Below are 23,633 nucleotides of genomic sequence, written 5' to 3' on the forward strand. Positions count from 1 at the left end.
CTGTCAGGAGGAATGGGCCAAAATTCACCCTACTTATTGTGGGAAGCTTGTGGAAGGTTACCCGAAACGTTTGACCCAACGTAAACAATTTAAAGGCAATGCTCCCCGATACTAATTGAGTGTATGTAAACTTCTGATCCACTGGGAATGTGATGAAAGAAATAAAAGCTGAAATAAATCATTCTCTCTACTATTACTCTGACATTTCACATTCTTAAAATAAAGTGGTGATCCTAACTGACCTAAAACAGGACATTTTTACTTAAATTAAATGTGATTAAATGTGAGGAAATGTGAAAAAAAAAAAAATTGTGTTTAAATGTTTTTGGCTAAGGTGAATGTCAACTTCCTACTTCAACTGTACATATTCTTGGGAGTATGTATGGACTGTGTGAACTGAAGATGTTCAACTGAAATTAGTTTAGTTTAGCTCCATCCCCTCTGGGTTGAAACAGACATCTGAGAACAGGGTGAGCTGTTATCGATAGCTGTAAGAGAAGGAGAGACACCGAGAGAGAGAGAGGCTTGAGTAAGAGAGAGAGAGAGAGTGAGAGAGAAAGACAGTGAGAAAGACAAGAATGAAGAGATAAATCAAATCAAATTGTATTGGTTACATACACATACTTAGCATGTTATTGTGGTTGTAGCGAAACAGCAACCTTGGGAAAATCCTCTGCGTTATCATTAACAGCAGACTCGTACATTTCCTCAGTAAAAAAAACAATGTGCTGAGCAAATGTAAAATTGTCTTTTTACCAAATTGCGGCAAAAATTGGCAAAAAAATACACATTTCTTTCCACAGTCTGTGGGGTGAGACAGGGATGCAGCTTAACCCCCACTCTCTTCAACATATATATCAACGATTTGGCGAGGGCACTAGAACAGTCTGCAGCACCCGGCCTCACCCTACTAGAATCTGAAGTCAAATGTCTACTGTTTGGTGAAGATCTGGTGCTTCAGTCCCCAAACAATGAGGGCCTACTGCAGCTCTTAGATCTTCTGTACAGATTCTGTCAGACCTGGGCACTGACAGTAAATCTCAGTAAGACAAAAATAACGGTGTTCCAAAAAAGGTCCAGTTGACAAATACAAATTCCATCTAGACACCTAGAGCACACAAAACTATACATATCTCGGCCTAAACATCAGCGCCACAGGTAACTTCCACAAAACTGAATGAACTGAGAGACAAGGCAAGAAGAGCCTTCTTTGCCATCAAAAGGATCATCAAATTCGACATACTGTTGAATACATTAGGATCTGGCTAAAAATACTTGAATCGGTTAAATAACCCATTGCCCTTTATGGTTGTGAGATCTGGGGTCCGCTCATCAACCAAGAATTCACAAAATGTGACAAACACCAAATTGAAACTGCATGCAGAATTTTGCAAAAATATCCCCTGTGTACAATGAAAAACACAAAATAATGTATGCAGAGCAGAATTAGGCCGATACACTGTAATTATCATAATCCAGAAATGAGCTGTAAAATTCTACAACCACCTAAAAGGAAGTGATTCCCAAACCTGGGGCTCTGTTCACAAACACAAACAGACCCCACAGAAACCCTGTCACGCCTTGGTCTTAGTATTTTGTGTTTTCGTTAATTAGTTGGTCAGGCCAGGGTGTGACATGGGTTTATGTTGTTGTATTTCGTGTTGGGGTTTTGTAGTTATTGGGATTGCGGCTGAGTAGGGGTGTTGCATAGGCTTGGCTGCCTGAAGCGTTTCTCAATCAGAGTTAGGTGATTCTCGTTGTCTCTGATTGGGAACCGTATTTAGGTAGCCTGGGTTTCACTTTGTATTTCATGGGTGATTGTTCCTGTCTCTGTGTAGTGTTCACCAGATAGGCTGTAATAGGTTTCATGTTCCGTTTGTTGTTGTAGTATTTATTAGTTATTTCATGTATCGTTCCGTTTTTCTTCATTAAAGACATGAGTAACCACCACGCTGCATTTCGGTCCGACTCTCATTCAACAAACGAAGAACGCCGTTACAAACCCCAGGACAGCAACACATTTAGACCCAACCAAATCATGAGAAAACAAAAAGATAATTATTTGATCAAACTAGAAAGCTATTTGGCCCTAAATAGAGAATACACAGTGGCAGAATACCTGATCACTGTGACTGACCCAAACTTAAGGAAAGCTTTAACTATGTACAGACTCAGTGAGCATAGCCTTGCCATTGAGAAAGGCCGCTGTAGGCAGACATGGCTCTCAAGAGAAGACATGCTATGTGCACACTGCCCACAAAATTAGGTGGAAACTGAGCTGCATTTCCTAACCTCCTACCAAATTCATGACCATATTGAAGACACGTATTTCCTTTAGAGTACACAGATCCACAAAGAATTTTAAAACAAACCCAATTTTGATATACTCCCATATCTATTGGGTGAAATATCACACTGTGCCATCACTGCTTCAAGATTTGTGACCTGTTGCCACAAGAAAACACCATTGTAAATACAACCCATATGTGTTTATTTATTTTCCCTTTTGTACTTTAAGTATTTGGAGATAATATGACATTTGAAATGTGTTTATTCTTCTGTAACTTTTGTGAATGTACTGTGTACTGTTCATTTCTAATGTTTATTATGTACTTCACTTGCTTTGGCAATGTTAACATATGTTTCCATGCCAAGTCCTTACATTGAAATCAGGCGAGAGAGAGAGAGGGATGTGGTCATTAATGGAACAGAAACCTCTGCCTTGTCCTCCCAGACAGCGAGACACACAGGAAGAGAGGGAGAAAGACAGAGAGCGCAAAAGAGAGTGAGAGAGAGAGCAAAAGAGAGTGAGAGAGAGCAAAAGAGAGTGAAAGCAAGAGCAAAAGAGAGTGAGAGCGAGAGCAAAAGAGAGAGCAAGAGAGAGAGAGAGAGAGAGAGCAAGAGAGCGAGCAAGAGAGAGAAAGAGAAAAAGAGAGCGAGAGAAAGAGAAAAAGAGAGCGAGAGAGAGCAAGAGCGAGCAAGAGAGAGAGCAAGAGCGAGCAAGAGAGAGCAAGAGTGAGCAAGAGAGAGAGAGCAAGAGAGAGCAAAAGAGAGCGAGCAAGACAGAGAGAGAGGGCAAGAGAGCGCAAGCAAGAGAGCGCAAAAGAGAGAGCGAGAGAGAGAGCGCTAGAGAGAGCGCGAGAGAGAGCGAGCGCGAGGGCAAGAGAGAGAGCGTGAGAGCAAGAGAGAGCAAAAGTGAGAAAGAGAGAGAGAGCGAGAGAGCAAAAGTGAGAAAGAGAAAGAGAGAGCAAGAGAGAGAGCAAGAGTGAGAAAGAGAGAGAGCAAGAGAGAGAGCAAGAGCAAGAGAGAGAGAGAGCGAGCAAGAGAGAGCGAGAGAGAGAGAGAGAGAGAGAGAGCGAGCAAGAGAGAAAGAGAGAAGTTCCAAATTGAGCTGCTGCTGAAAAATGAGCTCCTGTATATATTGAGATTTAAATGAGTGAAGTACATCGAAAAAATCAAAAGAAAACTGCAAGACTCAATAGAAGACAAAACAAGCAACAAACCAAAAAGACAGGCTTTTGAAAAAGTAACTATTTTTCATAAAATTGTACAGTTATCTTAGCTAGCTGAATTGCTAGCTGAATTGTTTACCTGTTGCTAAGCAGTTGCTAGGGACTCTCCTGGAAGAAGCTAGCATGCTATCAAAGAATAACAAAAAAAAAATCTAGTTAACAGAAGAAAGGAAGACAAAATAAGGACAGAAGAAAAAGGAAAAGAAAAAAGGACAACAGTCCTTTAAAGAAACAAGAGACCATAATACAAGAAACATTGCTTCTATTGCAACATTGTAGCAAACATCACCAGCGTTGCTATGGAAATTGTTTACCCACCAGACATCCAAGCAGAGAAAGCTAAGAAAAGTTTGAAAGGTTTGTTGATGGGACAGAGCCATGAATGCCTGTTTGCAGATCTTACCAGTTACAAAACAAGAGCAAATTTAATTTTTAATACCAATCGAGGGAACATATGGAAAAAGGTTATTTGCAACCATTTCCCTTTCTCAAAAAAGAGGGGCATCAGCCAAGGATGTCAGATCAGCATTTTTGAAGATGCTGACCAGAGCAACACATATCAAACAGTAAACTTATATAATAATGGAACTGTATTGATACAAGGCAATGATTCAAGCCTCCATGCTTTTGAGAATAGGTTTGCTACCCTAAAAGCAGACGCTGAAATCATCTCAGAAACTGAGGAAAAAGTCAAGGAGGGAGATGGAGAAAAGCAGACCCCAATGGTCTCTGTGACCCAGCAGGAAGCCCTCAATGTCCCTCTACCTACCTCACCTGCAGCAGACAGAGTCAAGGACATGTCAATTTCAATAAGAACATCTGCTATGCAACGTTTCCACAACACCCTCTCTTTAGTCGAAGCAGAGGTCATAGAACTCAGAGAGAACAAGCTTCAAGAGGAGGACACTGTCCAGAAACTCAAAGAAGAGATGAAACAGTTCAGGGAGGAGAGCAGAGCATCTATTGCTAAATTAGAAAGCAGAATGGACAAGCTGAGTCAGACAAATGATGACCTCAGAGACCGTCTGAGCACAACAAGAAAGGAGCTAGAACAAAAAGAGAGGTACATTGACACCCTCAACCGGCAGTGAGTCATTGTGTCCTCTGTATCTAGAGAACATGTCCACCAGCTTGGCATAACACAATCAGAACCTGAGACCAGCATGGCCTCCACCACACAGCCTGATGACACTGCACCAGCCTACCAGTCTGCTCCAGCCCAGGTCAACCTACCAGCCTCCCAGTCTGCTACAGCCCAGGTCAACCTACCAGCCTCCCAGTCTGCTCCAGCCCAGGTCAACTTACCAGCCTCCCAGTCTGCTCCAGCCCAGGTCAACTTACCAGCCTCCCAGTCTGCTCCAGCCCAGGTCAAATCAGAAAATCACCCACAACTGCAATCCTAATTGATTCAAATGGGAAGTTCTTAGTCCAGGAACGATTATTCCCTAGACACAAGGTGTATAAGTTCTGGTGTCCTACAGCTGAGAGTGCAATGCAGCTACTCAGTCAGACCAAGATTGACACCCCTAACAACATCATCATCCACACTGGCACAAACGACCTTCATGCTAAAGGTGAAAATGTATCTGGGGCAGTGAGAAGAGTGGCAGAACGGGCACAGGCTATGTTCCCTACAACCAATATAGTTGTGTCCACCCTCCTACCAAGAAAAGACTTCCCAGGAAAGTTGATCGACAAAATAAATCAACAGATCACTGTGGACTGTGCCTCACTGCTCAACGTCAGAACGGCTCACCACCCCACTCTGACATGTCAACACTTATATGATAATGTACATCTTGACCAGGACAGTATCAGAACCTTTGCCAAGGACCTAAAAGATGCAACACTTGGCAGGGACCCACACACCCATCACCCCAGCAACAAAGGTCCCCCGCCCCACTTTCTGAAACAACAGTACCTCAACCATCCCGAGGAGAAAAGAGCCAGACACGGCTTATTACAGCACAGCTATACTAGACCAGGCCCAACACAGCACATATTTACCAGACCAGACCCGCCTCAGGACAGCACGACTAGACCCATCCCATCACAACACAGCTCTACTAGACCTGGCCCATCACAACATAGCTCTACTAGACCTGTCCCATCACAACACAGCTCTACTAGACCCAGCCCATCACAACATAGCTCTCCTAGACCCGGCCCATCACAACACAGCTCTACTAGACCTGGCCAATCACAACACAGCTCTACTAGACCCGGCCCATCACAACACAGCTCTACTCGACCCAGGTCATCACAACACAGCTCTACTAAACCTGGCCCATCACAACATAGCTCTATTAGACCTGTACCATCACAACACAGCTCTACTAGACTCAGCCCATCACAACACAGCACTCCAAGACCCGGCCCATCACAACACAGTTCTACCTAGACCTGGCCCATCACAACACAGCTCTACTAGAGCCGGCCCATCACAACACAGCTCTACTCGACCCAGGTCATCACAACACAGCTCTACTAGACCCAGCCCATCACAACACAGCTCTGACCACTACTCCAGGGTCGGACAGAACACTGCCCTTCAGGGAAGTAGACCACATGATGCAGTCCACACCTTTTATCAGTCAGATCATCAGCCTACATATGCTGAGGTAACCTCTGGCAGAAGACCCCTAGAACAATCAGAGATAGGAGAGGTGCGCCAACTACTGCAACTAATATGCAGACTACTGAGCTAGACAATCCCTTTAATTCACACACGGGCACACAAACGCACGCACACACACACACACAAACACAAACACACAGGGTTGCAGATTGCATTGTACTTATTTTATGTGCAATCTTATTCCATTCTTATTAATTTGTTTACAACTATTCCTAATTTTATTGACACCAGTATTATAATAATAATTCTGTGTGATGGTGTGTGTGTGTGTGTGTATGTGTGTGTGTGTATATGTGTATCTGCATGTGTATGTGTATGTATGTATATATATATATATATATATATATATATATATATATGTATGTTTATGTATGTATATTATATGTTTGAGTGTATATACAGTGCCTTGCGAAAGTATTCGGCCCCCTTGAACTTTGCGACCTTTTGCCACATTTCAGGCTTCAAACATAAAGATATAAAACTGTATTTTTTTGTGAAGAATCAACAACAAGTGGGACACAATCATGAAGTGGAATGACATTTATTGGATATTTCAAACTTTTTTAACAAATCAAAAACTGAAAAATTGGGCGTGCAAAATTATTCAGCCCCCTTAAGTTAATACTTTGTAGCGCCACCTTTTGCTGCAATTACAGCTGTAAGTCGCTTGGGGTATGTCTCTATCAGTTTTGCACATCAAGAGACTGAATTTTTTTCCCATTCCTCCTTGCAAAACAGCTCGAGCTCAGTGAGGTTGGATGGAGAGCATTTGTGAACAGCAGTTTTCAGTTCTTTCCACAGATTCTCGATTGGATTCAGGTCTGGACTTTGACTTGGCCATTCTAACACCTGGATATGTTTATTTTTGAACCATTCCATTGTAGATTTTGCTTTATGTTTTGGATCATTGTCTTGTTGGAAGACAAATCTCCGTCCCAGTCTCAGGTCTTTTGCAGACTCCATCAGGTTTTCTTCCAGAATGGTCTTGCATTTGGCTCCATCCTTCTTCCCATCAATTTTAACCATCGTCCCTGTCCCTGCTGAAGAAAAGCAGGCCCAAACCATGATGCTGCCACCACCATGTTTGACAGTGGAGATGGTGTGTTCAGGGTAATGAGCTGTGTTGCTTTTACACCAAACATAACGTTTTGCATTCTTGTCAAAAAGTTCAATTTTGGTTTCATCTGACCAGAGCACCTTCTTCCACATGTTTGGTGTGTCTCCCAGGTGGCTTGTGGCAAACTTTAAACAGCACCTTTTATGGATATCTTTAAGAAATGGCTTTCTTCTTGCCACTCTTCCATAAAGGCCAGATTTGTGCAATATACAACTGATTGTTGTCCTATGGACAGAGTCTCCCACCTCAGCTGTAGATCTCTGCAGTTCATCCAGAGTGATCATGGGCCTCTTGGCTGCATCTCTGATCACTCTTCTCCTTGTATGAGCTGAAAGTTTAGAGGGACGGCCAGGTCTTGGTAGATTTGCAGTGGTCTGATACTCCTTCCATTTCAATATTATCGCTTGCACAGTGCTCCTTGGGATGTTTAAAGCTTGGGAAATCTTTTTGTATCCAAATCCGGCTTTAAACTTCTTCACAACAGTATCTCAGACCTGCCTGGTGTGTTCCTTGTTCTTCATGATGCTCTCTGCGCTTTTAACGGACCTCTGAGACTATCACAGTGCAGGTGCATTTATACGGAGACTTGATTACACACAGGTGGATTGTATTTATCATCATTAGTCATTTAGGTCAACATTGGATCATTCAGAGATCCTCACTGAACTTCTGGAGAGAGTTTGCTGCACTGAAAGTAAAGGGGCTGAATAATTTTGCACGCCCAATTTTTCAGTTTTTGATTTGTTAAAAAAGTTTGAAATATCCAATAAATGTTGTTCCACTTCATGATTGTGTCCCACTTGTTGTTGATTCTTCACAAAAAAATACAGGTTTACATCTTTATGTTTGAAGCCTGAAATGTGGCAAAAGTACGCAAAGTTCAAGGGGGCCGAATACTTTCGCAAGGCACTGTATATATATATATATATATATATATATATATATTTTTATTATTTTAATTATTTTAATTATTTTTTTCGATGTACTTTACTCAAACCAGTGAATATCACTTATTATAAATGAGATCATTAACTATCAGCTCTTGGAATATCCAGGGCCTATACTCTTCACATTTTGGTTATAAAACAACAAATCCAGAATTGATTAAAAACATCAAGAGACAGGACATCATAATCCTACTGGAAACATGGTGTCGTGGATACATAGATACTCAGTGTCCCTCAGGCTATAGAGAAAGTTTACTACCATCAATCAAACAAAAACATGTTAAACGGGGCCGAGACTCAGGTGGAATCATCATTTGGCATAAGCAGGACTTAGCGCTGGATGAAATGAAAAAAGGTACCACTCACATTTGGCTAAAACTTAACAAAGGTACAATCTATTGTGACAATGATGTATACATATGTGCAGCTTATGCTCCTCCTTCAGATTCATCATATTATGATGATCAGTTTTTTGACAATCTCCAGACAGAAACCATTACATTTCAGGCACAGGGTAAAGTGCTTCTTTGTGGAGATTTCAATGCAAGAACAGGCTCTGAGACTGACTACACCGATGCAGGAGGTAACCACCATATATTTGGACACCCCTCCTTATACAGTAGCCCTATTATAAATAATAGAAACAGTCCTGACCAAATACTGAACAAAAATGGAAAGGAGTTAGTACATCTCTGTCGAGCCTTAGGCCTGTACATGCTTAATGGTAGAATCAGAGGGGACTCTTTAGGTCAGTTTACTTACTGCTCAGCTCTTGGGACAAATGTAGTTGATTATGCCATCACTGACATTGACCCCTCTTCCATTAGTGCATTCACTGTCAGACCACAGACACCCTTGTCAGATCACAGTCAGATCAACATGTTTCTGAAGAAATTAACCGGCAATATTCATTTAAAAAAAACAGCCCAATAAACTCTACAACATAAACCAATCGTACAGATGGGCTCCAAACAGTGCAGAGAGATTCATTGAAACATTGAACTCAAATGAAATGATGAACTCTATACAGTTTTTCAATAACTCACGGTACCAAAACAATAAAGATGGTGTCAATTCAGCTACTCAAAACATCAACTGCATATTCCAAAAAGCAGCATCGAAAGCAAATTTGAGAAAACCAAAGAAATGCAACATCAGAAGCAAAAATCAAAATGTTTCTGACAAATGGTTTGATAATGAATGTAAAACAATTAGAAAACACCTGAGACAAATGTCAAACAAAAAACATAAGCAGCAAAACAACCCAGAGCTACGATATGAATATTTTGAAACTCTGAAACAGTATAAACAAACACTGAAACGCAAGAAATTGAATTATACCAACAGGACACTTGATGAAATTGAAAACGCAATTAATTAACCAAAATCAGTTCTGGGACATGTGGAACAATTTAAGCACAACAAAGCCACAAGAATTAGCAATACAAGATGTAGGAATTTGGAAAACTTATTTTGATAATCTATACAAAAACATCCCACAAAAAGACTTTACAACAGAACCAATTAGAAATTAAAGAAAAATTGAACATCCTTGAATCAGTCATTAAAAACAACCAAAATCAATTAGATTACCCAATAACCCAACAAGAACTAAATGAAAAGCTAAAATCTATTAAATCAAAGAAGGCTTGTGGTCTAGACAACATCAGAAATGAAATGCTGAAAAACAGCACACCTGAGTTGCAAAATGCTGTGCTTAAATTGTTCAACATGTTTTTAACTTCTGGTTGCTTCCCTGATGTCTGGAACCAGGGGCTCATCTCCCCTATCCACAAAAGTGGAGACAAATCAGACCCCAATAATTACAGGGGAATTTGCGTAAACAGTAACTTGGGAAAGATTTTCTGTAGCATTTTGAATTCAAGAATTCAAACCTTTCTTCAAGAAAAAAATTTAATAAGTAAATGTCAAATTGGCTTTCTCCCTAACCATCGCACTACTGACCATATATACACCTTACACACACTAATTAATGAACACGTCCACCAAAAAAAGAGGGCAAAATCTTTGCTTGCTTTATTGACTTTAAAAAAGCATTTGATTCGATTTGGCACGAAGGGTTATTCTACAAAATTCTACAAAGTGGGCTTGGTGGTAAGGTATATGACTTCATAAAATGTATGTACACAGAAAACAAGTGTGCAATAAAAATCAAAAACCAAAGAACAGAATTTTTTTCACAATGTCGAGGTGTGAGACAAGGCTGCAGTTTGAGTCCAAATTTTTCAACATTTATATCAATGAATTAGCAGACATGTTGGACCAATCTCCAGCCCCAGGACTCACACTATTTGACACAGAGGTGAAATACCTGCTATATGCTGATGACTTGGTACTTCTATCACTAACCAAATAAGGTCTTCAACAGAACATTAATATTCTGGAGCAATATTGCCATAATTGGGCCCTGGCAGTAAATTTCCCAAAAACTAAAATCATGATTTTCCCCCCAAAAAAACAGATGTCAGAAACACAAATATAAATTCACCCTGAACAACACCTTAATTGAACACACAAAAAAATACACCTACCTTGGTCCATATCCATATCTGCATCGGGAAACTTTAATATGGCATTGAATGCACTCAAAGAAAAAGCCCACAGAGCAATGTATGCAATAAAAATGAAATTATTCAAAATCAACATCCCAATTAGAATTTTGACTAAAATATTTGACAGTGTAATCCTACCAATAGCTCTTTATGGAAGTGAGGTTTGGGGGCCACTCAATAAACTGGACTTTAAAATGTGGGACAAACATCCAATTGAAGCACTACATGCAGAATTCTGTCGGAAAATCCTACAAGTCCAGCGAAATACACCAACTAATGCATGTAGGGCAGAATTGGGCCGTTTTCCAGTAATAATGAAAATACAGAAAAGATCATTCAAATTTTGGCTACATCTGAATTCAAGTCCAAATTCAAGTCTGCAATTTAAATCACTTCAAACCCAAGAGCTGAGCCCAGAAACGAGCCCTCTCAGTCAGCTGGTGTTGTACCTCATCAACCAAGCTGACACCAGCACTGCTTCAAAAGAAAGAATTCCAATAAGCAAAATCATGAACCAATCAAAGGAATCATATTTACAACATTGGAAAAATGAAACAAAATCCCAAAGCCGACTAAATTGCTATCTGACCCTAAACAAAGAATATGAATTGGCTGATTATCTATACTCTGTCAGAGATACGAAGCAGAGACAGATCCTTACCAAGTACAGGCTGAGTGACCACCGATTGGCAATAGAAACCGGCAGACATAAAAAGACATGGCTACCCAAAGAGGAGCGTGTATGTGGTCACTGCATGACAGGGGAGGTAGAGACAGAGATGCACTTTCTCCTTTACTGTGATAAATATTACTCACAAAGAGATTCATTATTCACAGAATTTTTACAAATTGAACCCAGAGGAGAAACTAAGAATACTCATGGGCGAAGGAGCAATGGCTCCTCTTGCAGCCAAATATGTATTTTCCTGCCATAGCCTGAGGGACACTGAATAATAACATCTGCATAGTAAGCAGTAACTTGCTTATTATTGCTATTATTGTTATTACTATTACTATTGCTGTTTATCATTCCAAATGTGGGTGGTAATGGTAGTGATAACAGTTTAGTGATGGTAGTAGTAGTTGTAGTAATGATGATTGTAGTTGTAGTACTGATATAAAGGAGAAGATGACCGGTATTTAGTTATAAGTTAGTTATAGTTTCATTTTTCATAATTTGATTTTATATTTATTACATTTCTACTATTGACTGTTACCAATTTATTGTTATTATTTTTGTATTATTACTTACTACCATTTTATATTTGCTATCATTTATAATTTTGTTACAATGTATATTGTATACATTGTTGCTTTGGCAATATTGACACAATGTTTTTCATGCCAATAAAGCAGCTTGAATTTGAATTTGAGAGAGCAAGAGGGAGAGAGAAGGAGTGAGAGAGCAAGAGAGCGCAAAAGAGAGAGCAAAGGAGAGCAAGAGAGATTAAGAGAGCAAGAGAGAGCAACAGAGAGAGAGAGCGGGAGAGAGAGCAAGAGAGAGAGAGCAAGAGAGAGAGAGAGAGAGAGAGAGAGAGAGAGAGCAAGAGCGAGCAAGAGTAAGAGAGAGAGAGCAAGAGAGAGAGAGCAAAATAGAGCGAGCAAGAGAGAGAGCAAGAGAGAGAGAGAGAGAGCAAGAGAGAGAGAGCGAGAGCAAGAGAGAGAATGAGAGCGAGAGCAAGAGAGAGAGCGAGAGCGAGAGCAAGAGAGAGAGAGAGAGCAAAAGAGAGAGCAAAAGAGAGAAAGAGAGCAAGAGCAAGAGAGAGAGAGAGCAAGAGAGAGAGAGAGCAAGAGAGCGAGAGAGCAAGAGAGAGAGAGCAAGAGAGAGAGAGCAAGAGAGAGCGGGAGAGAGAGAGCGGGAGAGAGTGAGAGCGAAAGCAAAAGAGAGCAAGATAGAACAAGAGAGAGAGCGAGAGAGAGAGAGCAAGAGAGAGAGCGCAAGAGAAAGAGAGCGCAAGAGAGTGCAAGAGAGAGAGAGCAAGAGAGAGAGAAAGAGAGAGAGAGAGCGAGCAAGAGAGAGAGCGAGCAAGAGAGAGAATGAGCAAGAGAGATAGAGTGAGAGAGCGCGAGAGAGAGAGGGAGCGAGCAAGAGAGAGAGAGAGCGAGCAAGCGAGAGAGAGAGCGAGCAAGAGAGAGAGAGAGTGAGCAAGAGAGAGAGCAAGAGCGAGCAAGAGAGAGCAAGAGAGAGAGCAAGAGACAGAGAGCGAGAGAGAGAGAGCAAGAGAGAGAGCAAGAGAGAGAGAGAGAGAGAGAGAGCAAGAGACAGAGAGCAAGAGAGAGAGAGCAAGAGAGAGCGCGAGAGCAAGAGAGAGAGAGCAAAAGAGAGAGCAAAAGTGAGAAAGAGAGAGAGAGCAAGAGCAAAATAGAGCGAGCAAGAGAGAGCAAGAGAGAGAGAGAGAGCAAGAGCGAGAGCAAGAGAGAGAGCGAGAGCAAGAGAGAGAGCGAGAGCAAGAGAGAGAGCGAGAGCAAGAGAGAGAGCGAGAGCAAAAGAGAGCAAGAGAGTGAGAGAGAGAGAGCGGGAGAGAGTGAGAGCGAGAGCAAATGAGAGCAAAAGAGAGCGAGAGAGCAAGAGAGAGAGAGAACGAGAGAGAGAGAGCAAGAGAGGGCAAGAGAGAGAGAGCAAGAGAGAGCAAGAGAGAGAGCGCAAGAGAGAGAGAGCAAGAGAGAGAGAGCAAGAGAGAGAAAGAGCAAGAGAGAGAGAGCAAGAGAGAGAGAGCAAGAGAGAGAGAGCACGAGAGAGAGAGCAAGAGAGAGGGAGCAAGAGAGAGAGAGCAAGAGAGAGAGAGAGAGCAAGACAGAGAGAGCAAGAGAGAGAGAGAGCAAGAGAGAGAGAGCACAAGTGAGAGAGAGAGCAAGAGAGAGAGAGAAAGAGAGAGAGAGAGAGAGAGAGCAAGAGAGAGAGTGCGAGAGCAAGAGAGAGCAAAAGAGAGAGCAAAAGTGAGAAAGAGAGAGAGAGCAAGAGCAAGAGAGAGAGCAAGAGCAGAAGAGAGAGATCAAAAGAGAGAGAGAGCAAGAGATCAAAAGAGAGAGAAAGATTGAGAGAGCAAAAGAGAGAGAAAGAGCAAGAGGGAGCAAAAGAGAGAGAGAGCAAGAGAGAGAGCGAGAGAAAAAGAGAGCGAGAGAAACTAAGAAAAGGTTACATCCCAAATGGCGTTATAGTGCACTACATTTGACCAGGGCCCATAGGCATCCCACAGCGCGCTGATCAAAAGTAGTTCCAAAAAAACTTCCGGTTCCGGTTGGAGCGAGCGGTCGCATCTACACTTCGGTCCGCAGGTAGTATAACTTTTCATTACATTTCGTTATAGTACAACGGTTTGATTTGTCTAATCTTAGCAATTTCTTCTTAGCTAGCTACATAGCCGTCTTTGTATCAACGACAATTGCATAATTATCGTATTTCGTCGTCCTAACGTATCTGCCCAGCAGCTAGCTAAGCAGCTAGCTAACATCCACTGTCCACTAGCACTGTAGAAACTATTACACTCAACTGAACGACTCGATTAGCGTAGTGTCAGCTAGCTACATAGTTGTCTTCGCTGTCTTCGTATCCAAGATAATTGTGCAGTTTAGAGTGTGTAGACTTAGAGTGATTATCTTAATTTACCGAGGTTAGCTAGCCAGCTATTTGTCGTCCTTAACGTAGGAAATGCTGCTAGCTAGGTAGCCAACAGCTAGCCAACCTCTACCGAATTGAACTCCAACTACCCGGTCAACATTCCGCGTCGCTCCACAGGTAGTATCACATTTTCATTTCACTTCATTACAGTACAACGGTTTGATTTGTTTGATCGTAGCTAGCCAGCTACATAGCCGTCTTTGTATCTAAGACAATTGTGTAGTCTAGAGCGATTTTCTAGGTTAGCTGGCCAGCTATTGTCGTTCTTTTAACGTAGCTAGCCAGCTAGCCCCCGAATAGCAGCACTGTAGTAACTATTACAGTACAACGGTTTGTTTTGTTTGATCGTAGCTAGCTAGCTACATAGCCGTGTTTGTATCTAAGACAATTGTGTAGCCTAGAGCGATTTTCTAGGTTAGCTGGCCAGCTATTGTCGTTCTTTTAACGTAGCTAGCCAGCTAGCCCCCGAATAGCAGCACTGTAGTAACTGTTACAGTACAACGGTTTGTTTTGTTTGACAACTAGCTTTGTTTTGTATCTAAGATTGTGTAGCCTAGAGCGATTTTTAGGTTAGCTAGCCACATAAGCAATCAACCTCGCTAGCTAGCCAGCTAGAATAGCAGCACTGTAGAAACTATTACACTCGACGGAACGACTTGATTAGTGTAGTGTCAACATCGCAGCCACTACCAGCTAGCCTACTCCAGCAGTACTGTATCATTTCAATCATTTTAGTCAATAAGATTCTTGCTACGTAAGCTTAACTTTCTGAACATTCGAGACGTGTAGTCCACTTGTCATTCCAATCTCCTTTGCATTAGCGTAGCCTCTTCTGTACCCTGTCAACTATGTGTCTATCTATCCCTGTTCTCTCCTCTCTGCACAGACCATACAAACGCTCCACACCGCGTGGCCGCGGCCACCCTAATCTGGTGGTCCCAGCGCGCACGACCCACGTGGAGTTCCTGGTCTCCGGTAGCCTCTGGAACTGCCGATCTGCGGCCAACAAGGCAGAGTTCATCTCAGCCTATGCCTCCCTCCAGTCCCTCGACTTCCTGGCATTGACGGAAACATGGATCACCACAGATAACACTGCTACTCCTACTGCTTACTCTTCGTCCGCCCACGTGTTCTCGCACACCCCGAGAGCTTCTGGTCAGCGGGGTGGTGGCACCGGGATCCTCATCTCTCCCAAGTGGTCATTCTCTCTCTCTCCCCTTACCCATCTATCTATCGCCTCCTTTGAATTCCATGCTGTCACAGTTACCAGCCCTTTCAAGCTTAACATCCTTATCATTTATCGCCCTCCAGGTTCCCTCGGAGAGTTCATCAATGAGCTTGATGCCTTGATAAGCTCCTTTCCTGAGGACGGCTCACCTCTCACAGTCCTGGGCGACTTTAACCTCCCCACGTCTACCTTTGACTCATTCCTCTCTGCCTCCTTCTTTCCACTCCTCTCCTCTTTGACCTCACCCTCTCACCTTCCCCCTACTCACAAGGCAGGCAATACGCTCGACCTCATCTTTACTAGATGCTGTTCTCCCACTAACCTCATTGCAACTCCCCTCCAAGTCTCCGACCACTACCTTGTATCCTTTTCCCTCTCGCTCTCATCCAACACTTCCCACACTGCCCCTACTCGGATGGTATCGCGCCGTCCCAACCTTCGCTCTCTCTCCCCCGCTACTCTCTCCTCTTCCATCCTATCATCTCTTCCCTCTGCTCATACCTTCTCCAACCTTTCTCCTGATTCTGCCTCCTCAACCCTCCTCTCTTCCCTTTCTGCATCCTTTGACTCTCTATGTCCCCCATCCTCCAGGCCGGCTCGGTCCTCCCCTCCCGCTCCGTGGCTCGATGACTCATTGCGAGCTCACAGAACAGAGCTCCGGGCAGCCGAGCGGAAATGGAGGAAAACTCGCCTCCCTGCGGACCTGGCATCCTTTCACTCCCTCCTCTCTACATTTTCCTCCTCTGTCTCTGCTGCTAAAGCCACTTTCTACCACTCTAAATTCCAAGCATCTGCCTCTAACCCTAGGAAGCTCTTTGCCACCTTCTCCTCCCTCCTGAATCCTCCTCCCCCCCCCCCCCTCCTCCCTCTCTGCAGATGACTTCGTCAACCATTTTGAAAAGAAGGTCGACGACATCCGATCCTCGTTTGCTAAGTCAAACGACACCGCTGGTTCTGCTCACACTGCCCTACCCTGTGCTCTGACCTCTTTCTCCCCCTCTCTCTCCAGATGAAATCTCGCTTCTTGTGACGGCCGGCCGCCCAACAACCTGCCCGCTTGACCCTATCCCCTCCTCCAGACCATTTCCGGGGACCTTCTCCCTTACCTCACCTCGCTCATCAACTCATCCCTGACCGCTGGCTACGTCCCTTCCGTCTTCAAGAGAGCGAGAGTTGCACCCCTTCTGAAAAAACCTACACTCGATCCCTCCGATGTCAACAACTACAGACCAGTATCCCTTCTTTCTTTTCTCTCCAAAACTCTTGAACGTGCCGTCCTTGGCCAGCTCTCCCGCTATCTCTCTCAGAATGACCTTCTTGATCCAAATCAGTCAGGTTACAAGACTAGTCATTCAACTGAGACTGCTCTTCTCTGCATCACGGAGGCGCTCCGCACTGCTAAAGCTAACTCTCTCTCCTCTGCTCTCATCCTTCTAGACCTATCGGCTGCCTTCGATACTGTGAACCATCAGATCCTCCTCTCCACCCTCTCCGAGTTGGGCATCTCCGGCGCGGCCCACGCTTGGATTGCGTCCTACCTGACAGGTCGCTCCTACCAGGTGGCGTGGCGAGAATCTGTCTCCTCGCCACGCGCTCTCACCACTGGTGTCCCCCAGGGCTCTGTTCTAGGCCCTCTCCTATTCTCGCTATACACCAAGTCACTTGGCTCTGTCATAACCTCACATGGTCTCTCCTATCATTGCTATGCAGACGACACACAATTAATCTTCTCCTTTCCCCCTTCTGATGACCAGGTGGCGAATCGCATCTCTGCATGTCTGGCAGACATATCAGTGTGGATGACGGATCACCACCTCAAGCTGAACCTCGGCAAGACGGAGCTGCTCTTCCTCCCGGGGAAGGACTGCCCGTTCCATGATCTCGCCATCACGGTTGACAACTCCATTGTGTCCTCCTCCCAGAGCGCTAAGAACCTTGGCGTGATCCTGGACAACACCCTGTCGTTCTCAACCAACATCATGGCGGTGGCCCGTTCCTGTAGGTTCATGCTCTACAACATCCGCAGAGTACGACCCTGCCTCACACAGGAAGCGGCGCAGGTCCTAATCCAGGCACTTGTCATCTCCCGTCTGGATTACTGCAACTCGCTGTTGGCTGGGCTCCCTGCCTGTGCCATTAAACCCCTACAACTCATCCAGAACGCCGCAGCCCGACTGGTGTTCAACCTTCCCAAGTTCTCTCACGTCACCCCGCTCCTCCGCTCTCTCCACTGGCTTCCAGTTGAAGCTCGCATCCGCTACAAGACCATGGTGCTTGCCTACGGAGCTGTGAGGGGAACAGCACCGCAGTACCTCCAGGCTCTGATCAGGCCCTACACCCAAGCAAGGGCACTGCGTTCATCCACCTCTGGCCTGCTCGCCTCCCTACCATTGAGGAAGTACAGTTCCCGCTCAGCCCAGTCAAAACTGTTCGCTGCTCTGGCCCCCCAATGGTGGAACAAACTCCCTCACGACGCCAGGACAGCGGAGTCAATCACCACCTTCCGGAGACACCTGAAACCCCACCTCTTCAAGGAATACCTAGGATAGGATAAGTAATCCTTCTCACCACCCCCCTTAATGATTTAGATGCACTATTGTAAAGTGGCTGTTCCACTGGATGTCAGAAGGTGAATTCACCAATTTGTAAGTCGCTCTGGATAAGAGCGTCTGCTAAATGACTTAAATGTAAATGTAAATGTAGTTCACTAAATAGGGGATAGGGTGCCATTTGGGAGGGAGCCTATCCTTAGTTTCATTACGAACAAAAGGATGCATCACTACACTTGACTATCGATTGATTGGTAGATTTGGTCTGTAGCCCTCTTTGGCCCCAAGACACATTATTTTCGTAGAGCATCCATTCACACTTCCACCGGGTTTTCACAGAGCAGGGGTATGCGAGGTGGATCGGAGTAAGCAATGCAGGTGTCATATTGATGAGACCAAGGCGCAGCGTGATAAGCATACATGCTTCTTTTAATGAAGGGAAAAACACTAAACAAAAGTGCCGCTATATAACAACGAGTGCTGACATGCAACTACACATAGACAATAACCCACAAAACCAAAATGGGAAATGGCAACCTCAAAGGGATCCCCAATCAGAGACAACGATAAACCGCTGTCTCTGATTGGGAACCAATTCAGGCCACCATAGATCTACATATACCTAGACAATACCAAAACCCCATAGATATACAAAAAACCCTAGACAAAAACACACATACCACCCTTGTCACACCCTGACCAAACCAAAATAATAAAGAAAACTAAGATAACTTAGGTCAGGGCGTAACAGCAGGGTCTGGACCATAGAAATAGAATGACAAGAACTGACAATTACAGGTAATTCTATTTATATGGCCAATATGGACCAGACCATATAAATTGAATTACCCGTAATTGCCCATTCTAGACATTCTATTTCTAAGGATTGTAGTTGCTGTAGTGTCCTGAATGCACAGAGCCATAGATAGACTGCCACTGTTTACACTGTTTCTGCTAGTAAGTCCAACAAGTTTGTAGTCACAAGCTAGATGCAGTCATTGCATGCTAGGAATATGGAACCAAATACTAAACGTTTGACTACTTTAATACACATATAAGTTAATTTGTCCACATTTTTTGGGTTCCCTAAAATGGGGGGGATTATGTACAAAAAGGTAATTTATAAATGGTTCATCTGATATGGATTAAAATACCCTAAAATTAAAGCTGACAATATGCACTTTAATAATTGTATTATTTTAAAGTTCTGGAGAAGTTCTGGAGTACAGAGCCAAAACAACAAAAAATGTTTCACTACTAAAATACTTCTGGATCTCACTGTATGTACCCAGAAAATGCATAGATATGGAGCCACCCCAGATTTGGCCCCTAGGCAGCAAAGCAGCCACTATCACTCCAAAATAACTAAAAACTGTAAATACATATTTAGATTCAAGTCAATGTCTCTATAGCTGAGAGTCTTATCTTTCAGATGTAATTGGAACCGAGTTGATAGCCCATAGCGTTCCAAAGTTAGAGCCTCTAATGCCCATATCAGTTTCATTTTAGCTCATACCAGTATGTCATATTAGCTCAATCTCCAATTTCTCTGAGTATCACAGAAACACAACACTTAAAATGAATAACAGAAACATTTTCATGACAAGTTGCTATGGATGATATGTACGTTTTACTGCTTGACAGACAGTGTCTCTTTGCAATCATTATCAATTTGGAGTCCAAAATAACCCCTGTTGGGTTATTTTGTTGGTGCTTTTAGGGTTAAAAGTAGACTCAGTAATATGAGTCATACACAGTGAGGATTCTCATACGTGCTAAAGGTAACACATCATTATACACATCATCACACACAAATTTGAGAACTTACCCCGGTCGGTGTCATAGAGGAAGACAAACTTGTTCCAGTCGTAGTGGTCGAGCAGCGAGAGCAGCGCCCCACGGATGGAGGGCCGGAGCTGCAGCGTGAACTGGCTCTCTCCCTCGGTGGGGAAGCTGGGCGTGATGAGGGAGATGTGCAGCGCCCCGCAGAACGACGTCAGTGTGTGCACAGAACGCTTGTCATACAAGCCGAAGATGGCGAAGACGCCCCGCGAGTACTGCGAGCAGACTGTGAGGAAGATGGAGTGAAGGGGGAAGAGAGAGAGAGTGCAAGAGAGAGAGAGATAGGGGGAGGGAGGGAGGGCAAGAGAGAGAGAGATAGGGGAGAGGGAGGGAGGGAGGGCGAGAGAGAAAGAGAGAGAGAGAGATAGGGGGAGAGGGAGGGAGGGCGAGTGAGAAAGAGAGAGAGAGAGATAGGGAGAGAGAGAGATAGGGGGAAGAGAGAGAGAGATAGGAAGAGAGAGAGATAGGGGAGAGGGAGGGAGGGCGAGAAAGAAAGAGAGAGAGATGGGGAGAGAGAGAGTGCGAGAGAGAAAGAGAGAGAGATAGGGGGAAGAGAGAGAGATAGGGGAGAGGGAGGGAGGGCGAGAGAGAAAGAGAGAGAGAGATATGGGGAGAGGGAGGGTGAGAGGGTGAGAGAGAAAGAGAGAGAAAGATAGGGGGAGAGAGAGAGAAAGAGAGAGAAAGAGAGAGATAGGGGAGGGGGAGGGAGGGCGAGAGGGCGAGAGAGAAAGAGAGAGAGATAGGAGGAGAGGGAGGGAGGGCGAGAGAGAAAGAGAGAGAGAGATAGGGGGAGAGGGAGGGAGGGTGAGAGAGAAAGAGAGAGAGAGCGATAGGGGAGAGGGGGGGAGGGCGAGAAAGAAAGAGAGAGAGATAGGGGAGAGAGAGAGTGCGAGAGAGAAATAGAGAGAGATAGGGGGAAGAGAGAGAGAGAGATAGGGGGAAAGGGAGGGAGGGTGAGACAGAAAGAGAGTGAGAGAGATATGGGGAGAGGGAGGGAGGGAGGGCAAGAGGGCGAGAGAGAAAGAGAGAGAGAGATAGGAGGAGAGGGAGGGAGGGCGAGAGAGAATGAGAGATAGGGGGAGAGGGAGGGAGGGTGAGAGAGAAAGAGAGAGAGAGCGATAGGGGGAGAGGGGGGGAGGGTGAGAGAGAAAGAGAGAGACAGAGAGACAGAGAAAGATAGGGGAGAGGGAGGGAGGGTGAGAGAGAGATAGGGGGAGAAGGAGGGAGGGTGAGAGAAAGAGAGAAAGCGAGAGATAGGGGAGAGGAGGGAGGGCGAGAGGGAAAGAGAAAGAGATAGGGGGAGAGGGAGGGAGGGCGAGAGAGAAAGAGAGAGAGAGATAGGGGAGAGGGAGGGTGAGAGAGAAAGAGAGAGAGATAGGGGGAGAGGGAGGGAGGGCGAGAGAGAAAGAGAGAGAGAGAGATCGGGGGAGAGGGAGGGAGGGTGAGAGAGAAAGAGAGAGAGATAGGGGGGAGGGAGGGAGGGTGAGAGAGAAAGAGAGAGAGATTGGGGGAGAGGGAGGGAGGGTGAGAGAGAAAGAGAGAGAGAGATCGGGGGAGAGGGAGGGAGGGTGAGAGAGAAAGAGAGAGAGAGATAGGGGAGAGGGAGGGAGGGAGGGTGAGAGAGAAAGGGAGAGAGAGTTAGGGGAGAGGGAGGGAGGGTGAGAGAGAAAGAGAGAGATAGGGGGAGAGGGAGGGAGGGCGAGAGTCACTTAGACATTGCAGATAGTTCACTAACCCATTCAAATCACTACAAGAAGATCCCGTTAAAGCCTATGCAATAATAACTACCCAAAATCCACAAAATATCACATTTTCTCTGATGTTTCCATCTTAGAAAATGGTTTTCATTCCCAATCAAAATGAAATAACGACATCGGAAAGCAATAGTCGCAAGTTTAAGGAGTCTCTCTACCTCCTTTCATCACCCCTCTCTCCCTCTTTCTTCCCTCTGGCTCTCTCACCCTTTCACTGCCCTCTCCTTCCTCCACCCTCTCTCTCTCCCTCTTTCTTCCCTCTCTCACCCTTTCACTGCCCCCCCCTCTCTCTCCCTCTTTCTTCCCTCTGGCTCTCTCACCCTTTCACTGCCCTCTCTTTCCTCCGCCCTCTCTCTCTCCCTCTTTCTTCCCTCTCTCACCCTTTCACTGCCCTCTCCTTCCTCCCCCCTCTCTCTCCCTCTTTCTTCCCTCTCTCACCCTTTCACTGCCCTCTCCTTCCTCCCCCTCTCTCTCTCCCTCTTTCTTCCCTCTCTCACCCTTTCACTGCCCTCTCCTTCCTCCCCCCTCTCTCTCTCCCTCTTTCTTCCCTCTCTCACCCTTTCACTGCCCTCTCCTTCCCCCCCTCTCTCTCTCCCTCTTTCTTCCCTCTGGCTCTCTCACCCTTTCACTGCCCTCTCCTTACTCCCCCCTCTCTCTCTCCCTCTTTCTTCCCCCTCTCACCCTTTCACTGCCATCTCCTTCCTCCCCCTCTCTCTCTCCCTCTATCTTCCCCCTCTCACCCTTTCACTGCCCTCTCCTTCCTCCCCCCTCTCTCTCTCCCTCTTAATTCCCCCTCTCACCCTTTCACTGCCATCTCCTTCCTCCCCCTCTCTCTCTCCCTCTTTCTTCCCCCTCTCACCCTTTCACTGTCATCTCCTTCCTCCCCCTCTCTCTCTCCCTCTTTCTTCCACCTCTCACCCTTTCACTGCCCTCTCCTTCCTCCCCCTCTCTCTCTCCCTCTTTCTTCCCCCTCTCACCCTTTCACTGCCATCTCCTTCCTCACCCCCCCCCCCCCTCCCTCTCTCTCACACACGTTCTTTCTGCTAATAAACCAGTGGCGGTATTGTGATAGGATATAACCTGTAGGAGATAAACAACACATCGGCTTTAATCTGAAAATACTTTACATACATACTGTAAACACTGCAGTAACAGTTTGCTTAAGGGACTTCCTCATTAAACCGCCTTGGTGTCTCGAGCCTCGATGCTGTAAATGCTTGCGCTTTGTGGTGTGTGGTGTGTGCTTAAAAAACACACCACAATAGACGGTTACACTGACTTCCTCGCATATTGTGAGTACGAAAATGAACGGCACACAGGGAAAAAGTATTTGAACTGTTCCATTGTAAACAAGTTTATTGTTGTTGTTTTGTTGTTGCTATGCCGGGTTTGACAGCCGTATTTTTTCAAAGTGCTACAGTGCTGTTGATTGTCCATTTCTCTGCAGCTTGCAAATGCCTAAAGCTAAAGCAGAAGAAAGAGAAGAGGAGAGAGGGACAGAGAGAGAGTGTGTGAGAGAGAGGAGAGACAGACAGAGAGACAGAGAGAGAAACAGAGAGAGAATAAGAGAGAGAGTTTGAGTTTAAAAAAACTTTATTGGGTCTGGGAAACCACAACACAATAAACACTCAAACAAACAAAAGCATGGTTAAACATCAATTAAAAACACAACACCAAATCTTCCTCTAAGTTAACAAGCACAACAACCTCCGAATACCCCCATATGCTCATAAACAACCCAATGTAATTAACCAGTGTGTAATAGGCAAACTCAGCCCTTAGTCTGCCAAATTGCTAATTTAGCTGCTCCTGACACAAAGTTAAGTAAGAGAACTACACCCCTTCGGCTAAACT

General features: G+C 44.7%; 1 protein-coding gene across 4 annotated transcripts in view; it reads right to left on the reverse strand.

The window, feature by feature from the left end:
- The window catches only part of LOC135550866 (glutamate receptor 4-like), a 233,189-nt gene that overhangs the window by 76,433 nt on the left and 133,123 nt on the right, over positions 1-23,633 (reverse strand). For all 4 annotated transcript variants that reach the window (XM_064982051.1, XM_064982050.1, XM_064982048.1 and 1 more), the window contains exon 3: positions 20,012-20,251. In XM_064982051.1, coding sequence (XP_064838123.1) covers positions 20,012-20,251 — 240 coding nt within the window. The remainder of the gene's footprint in view (positions 1-20,011; positions 20,252-23,633) is intronic.

This window comes from Oncorhynchus masou, chromosome 12 (genome assembly GCF_036934945.1).
Source record: "Oncorhynchus masou masou isolate Uvic2021 chromosome 12, UVic_Omas_1.1, whole genome shotgun sequence".
Lineage (NCBI taxonomy): Eukaryota > Metazoa > Chordata > Actinopteri > Salmoniformes > Salmonidae > Oncorhynchus > Oncorhynchus masou.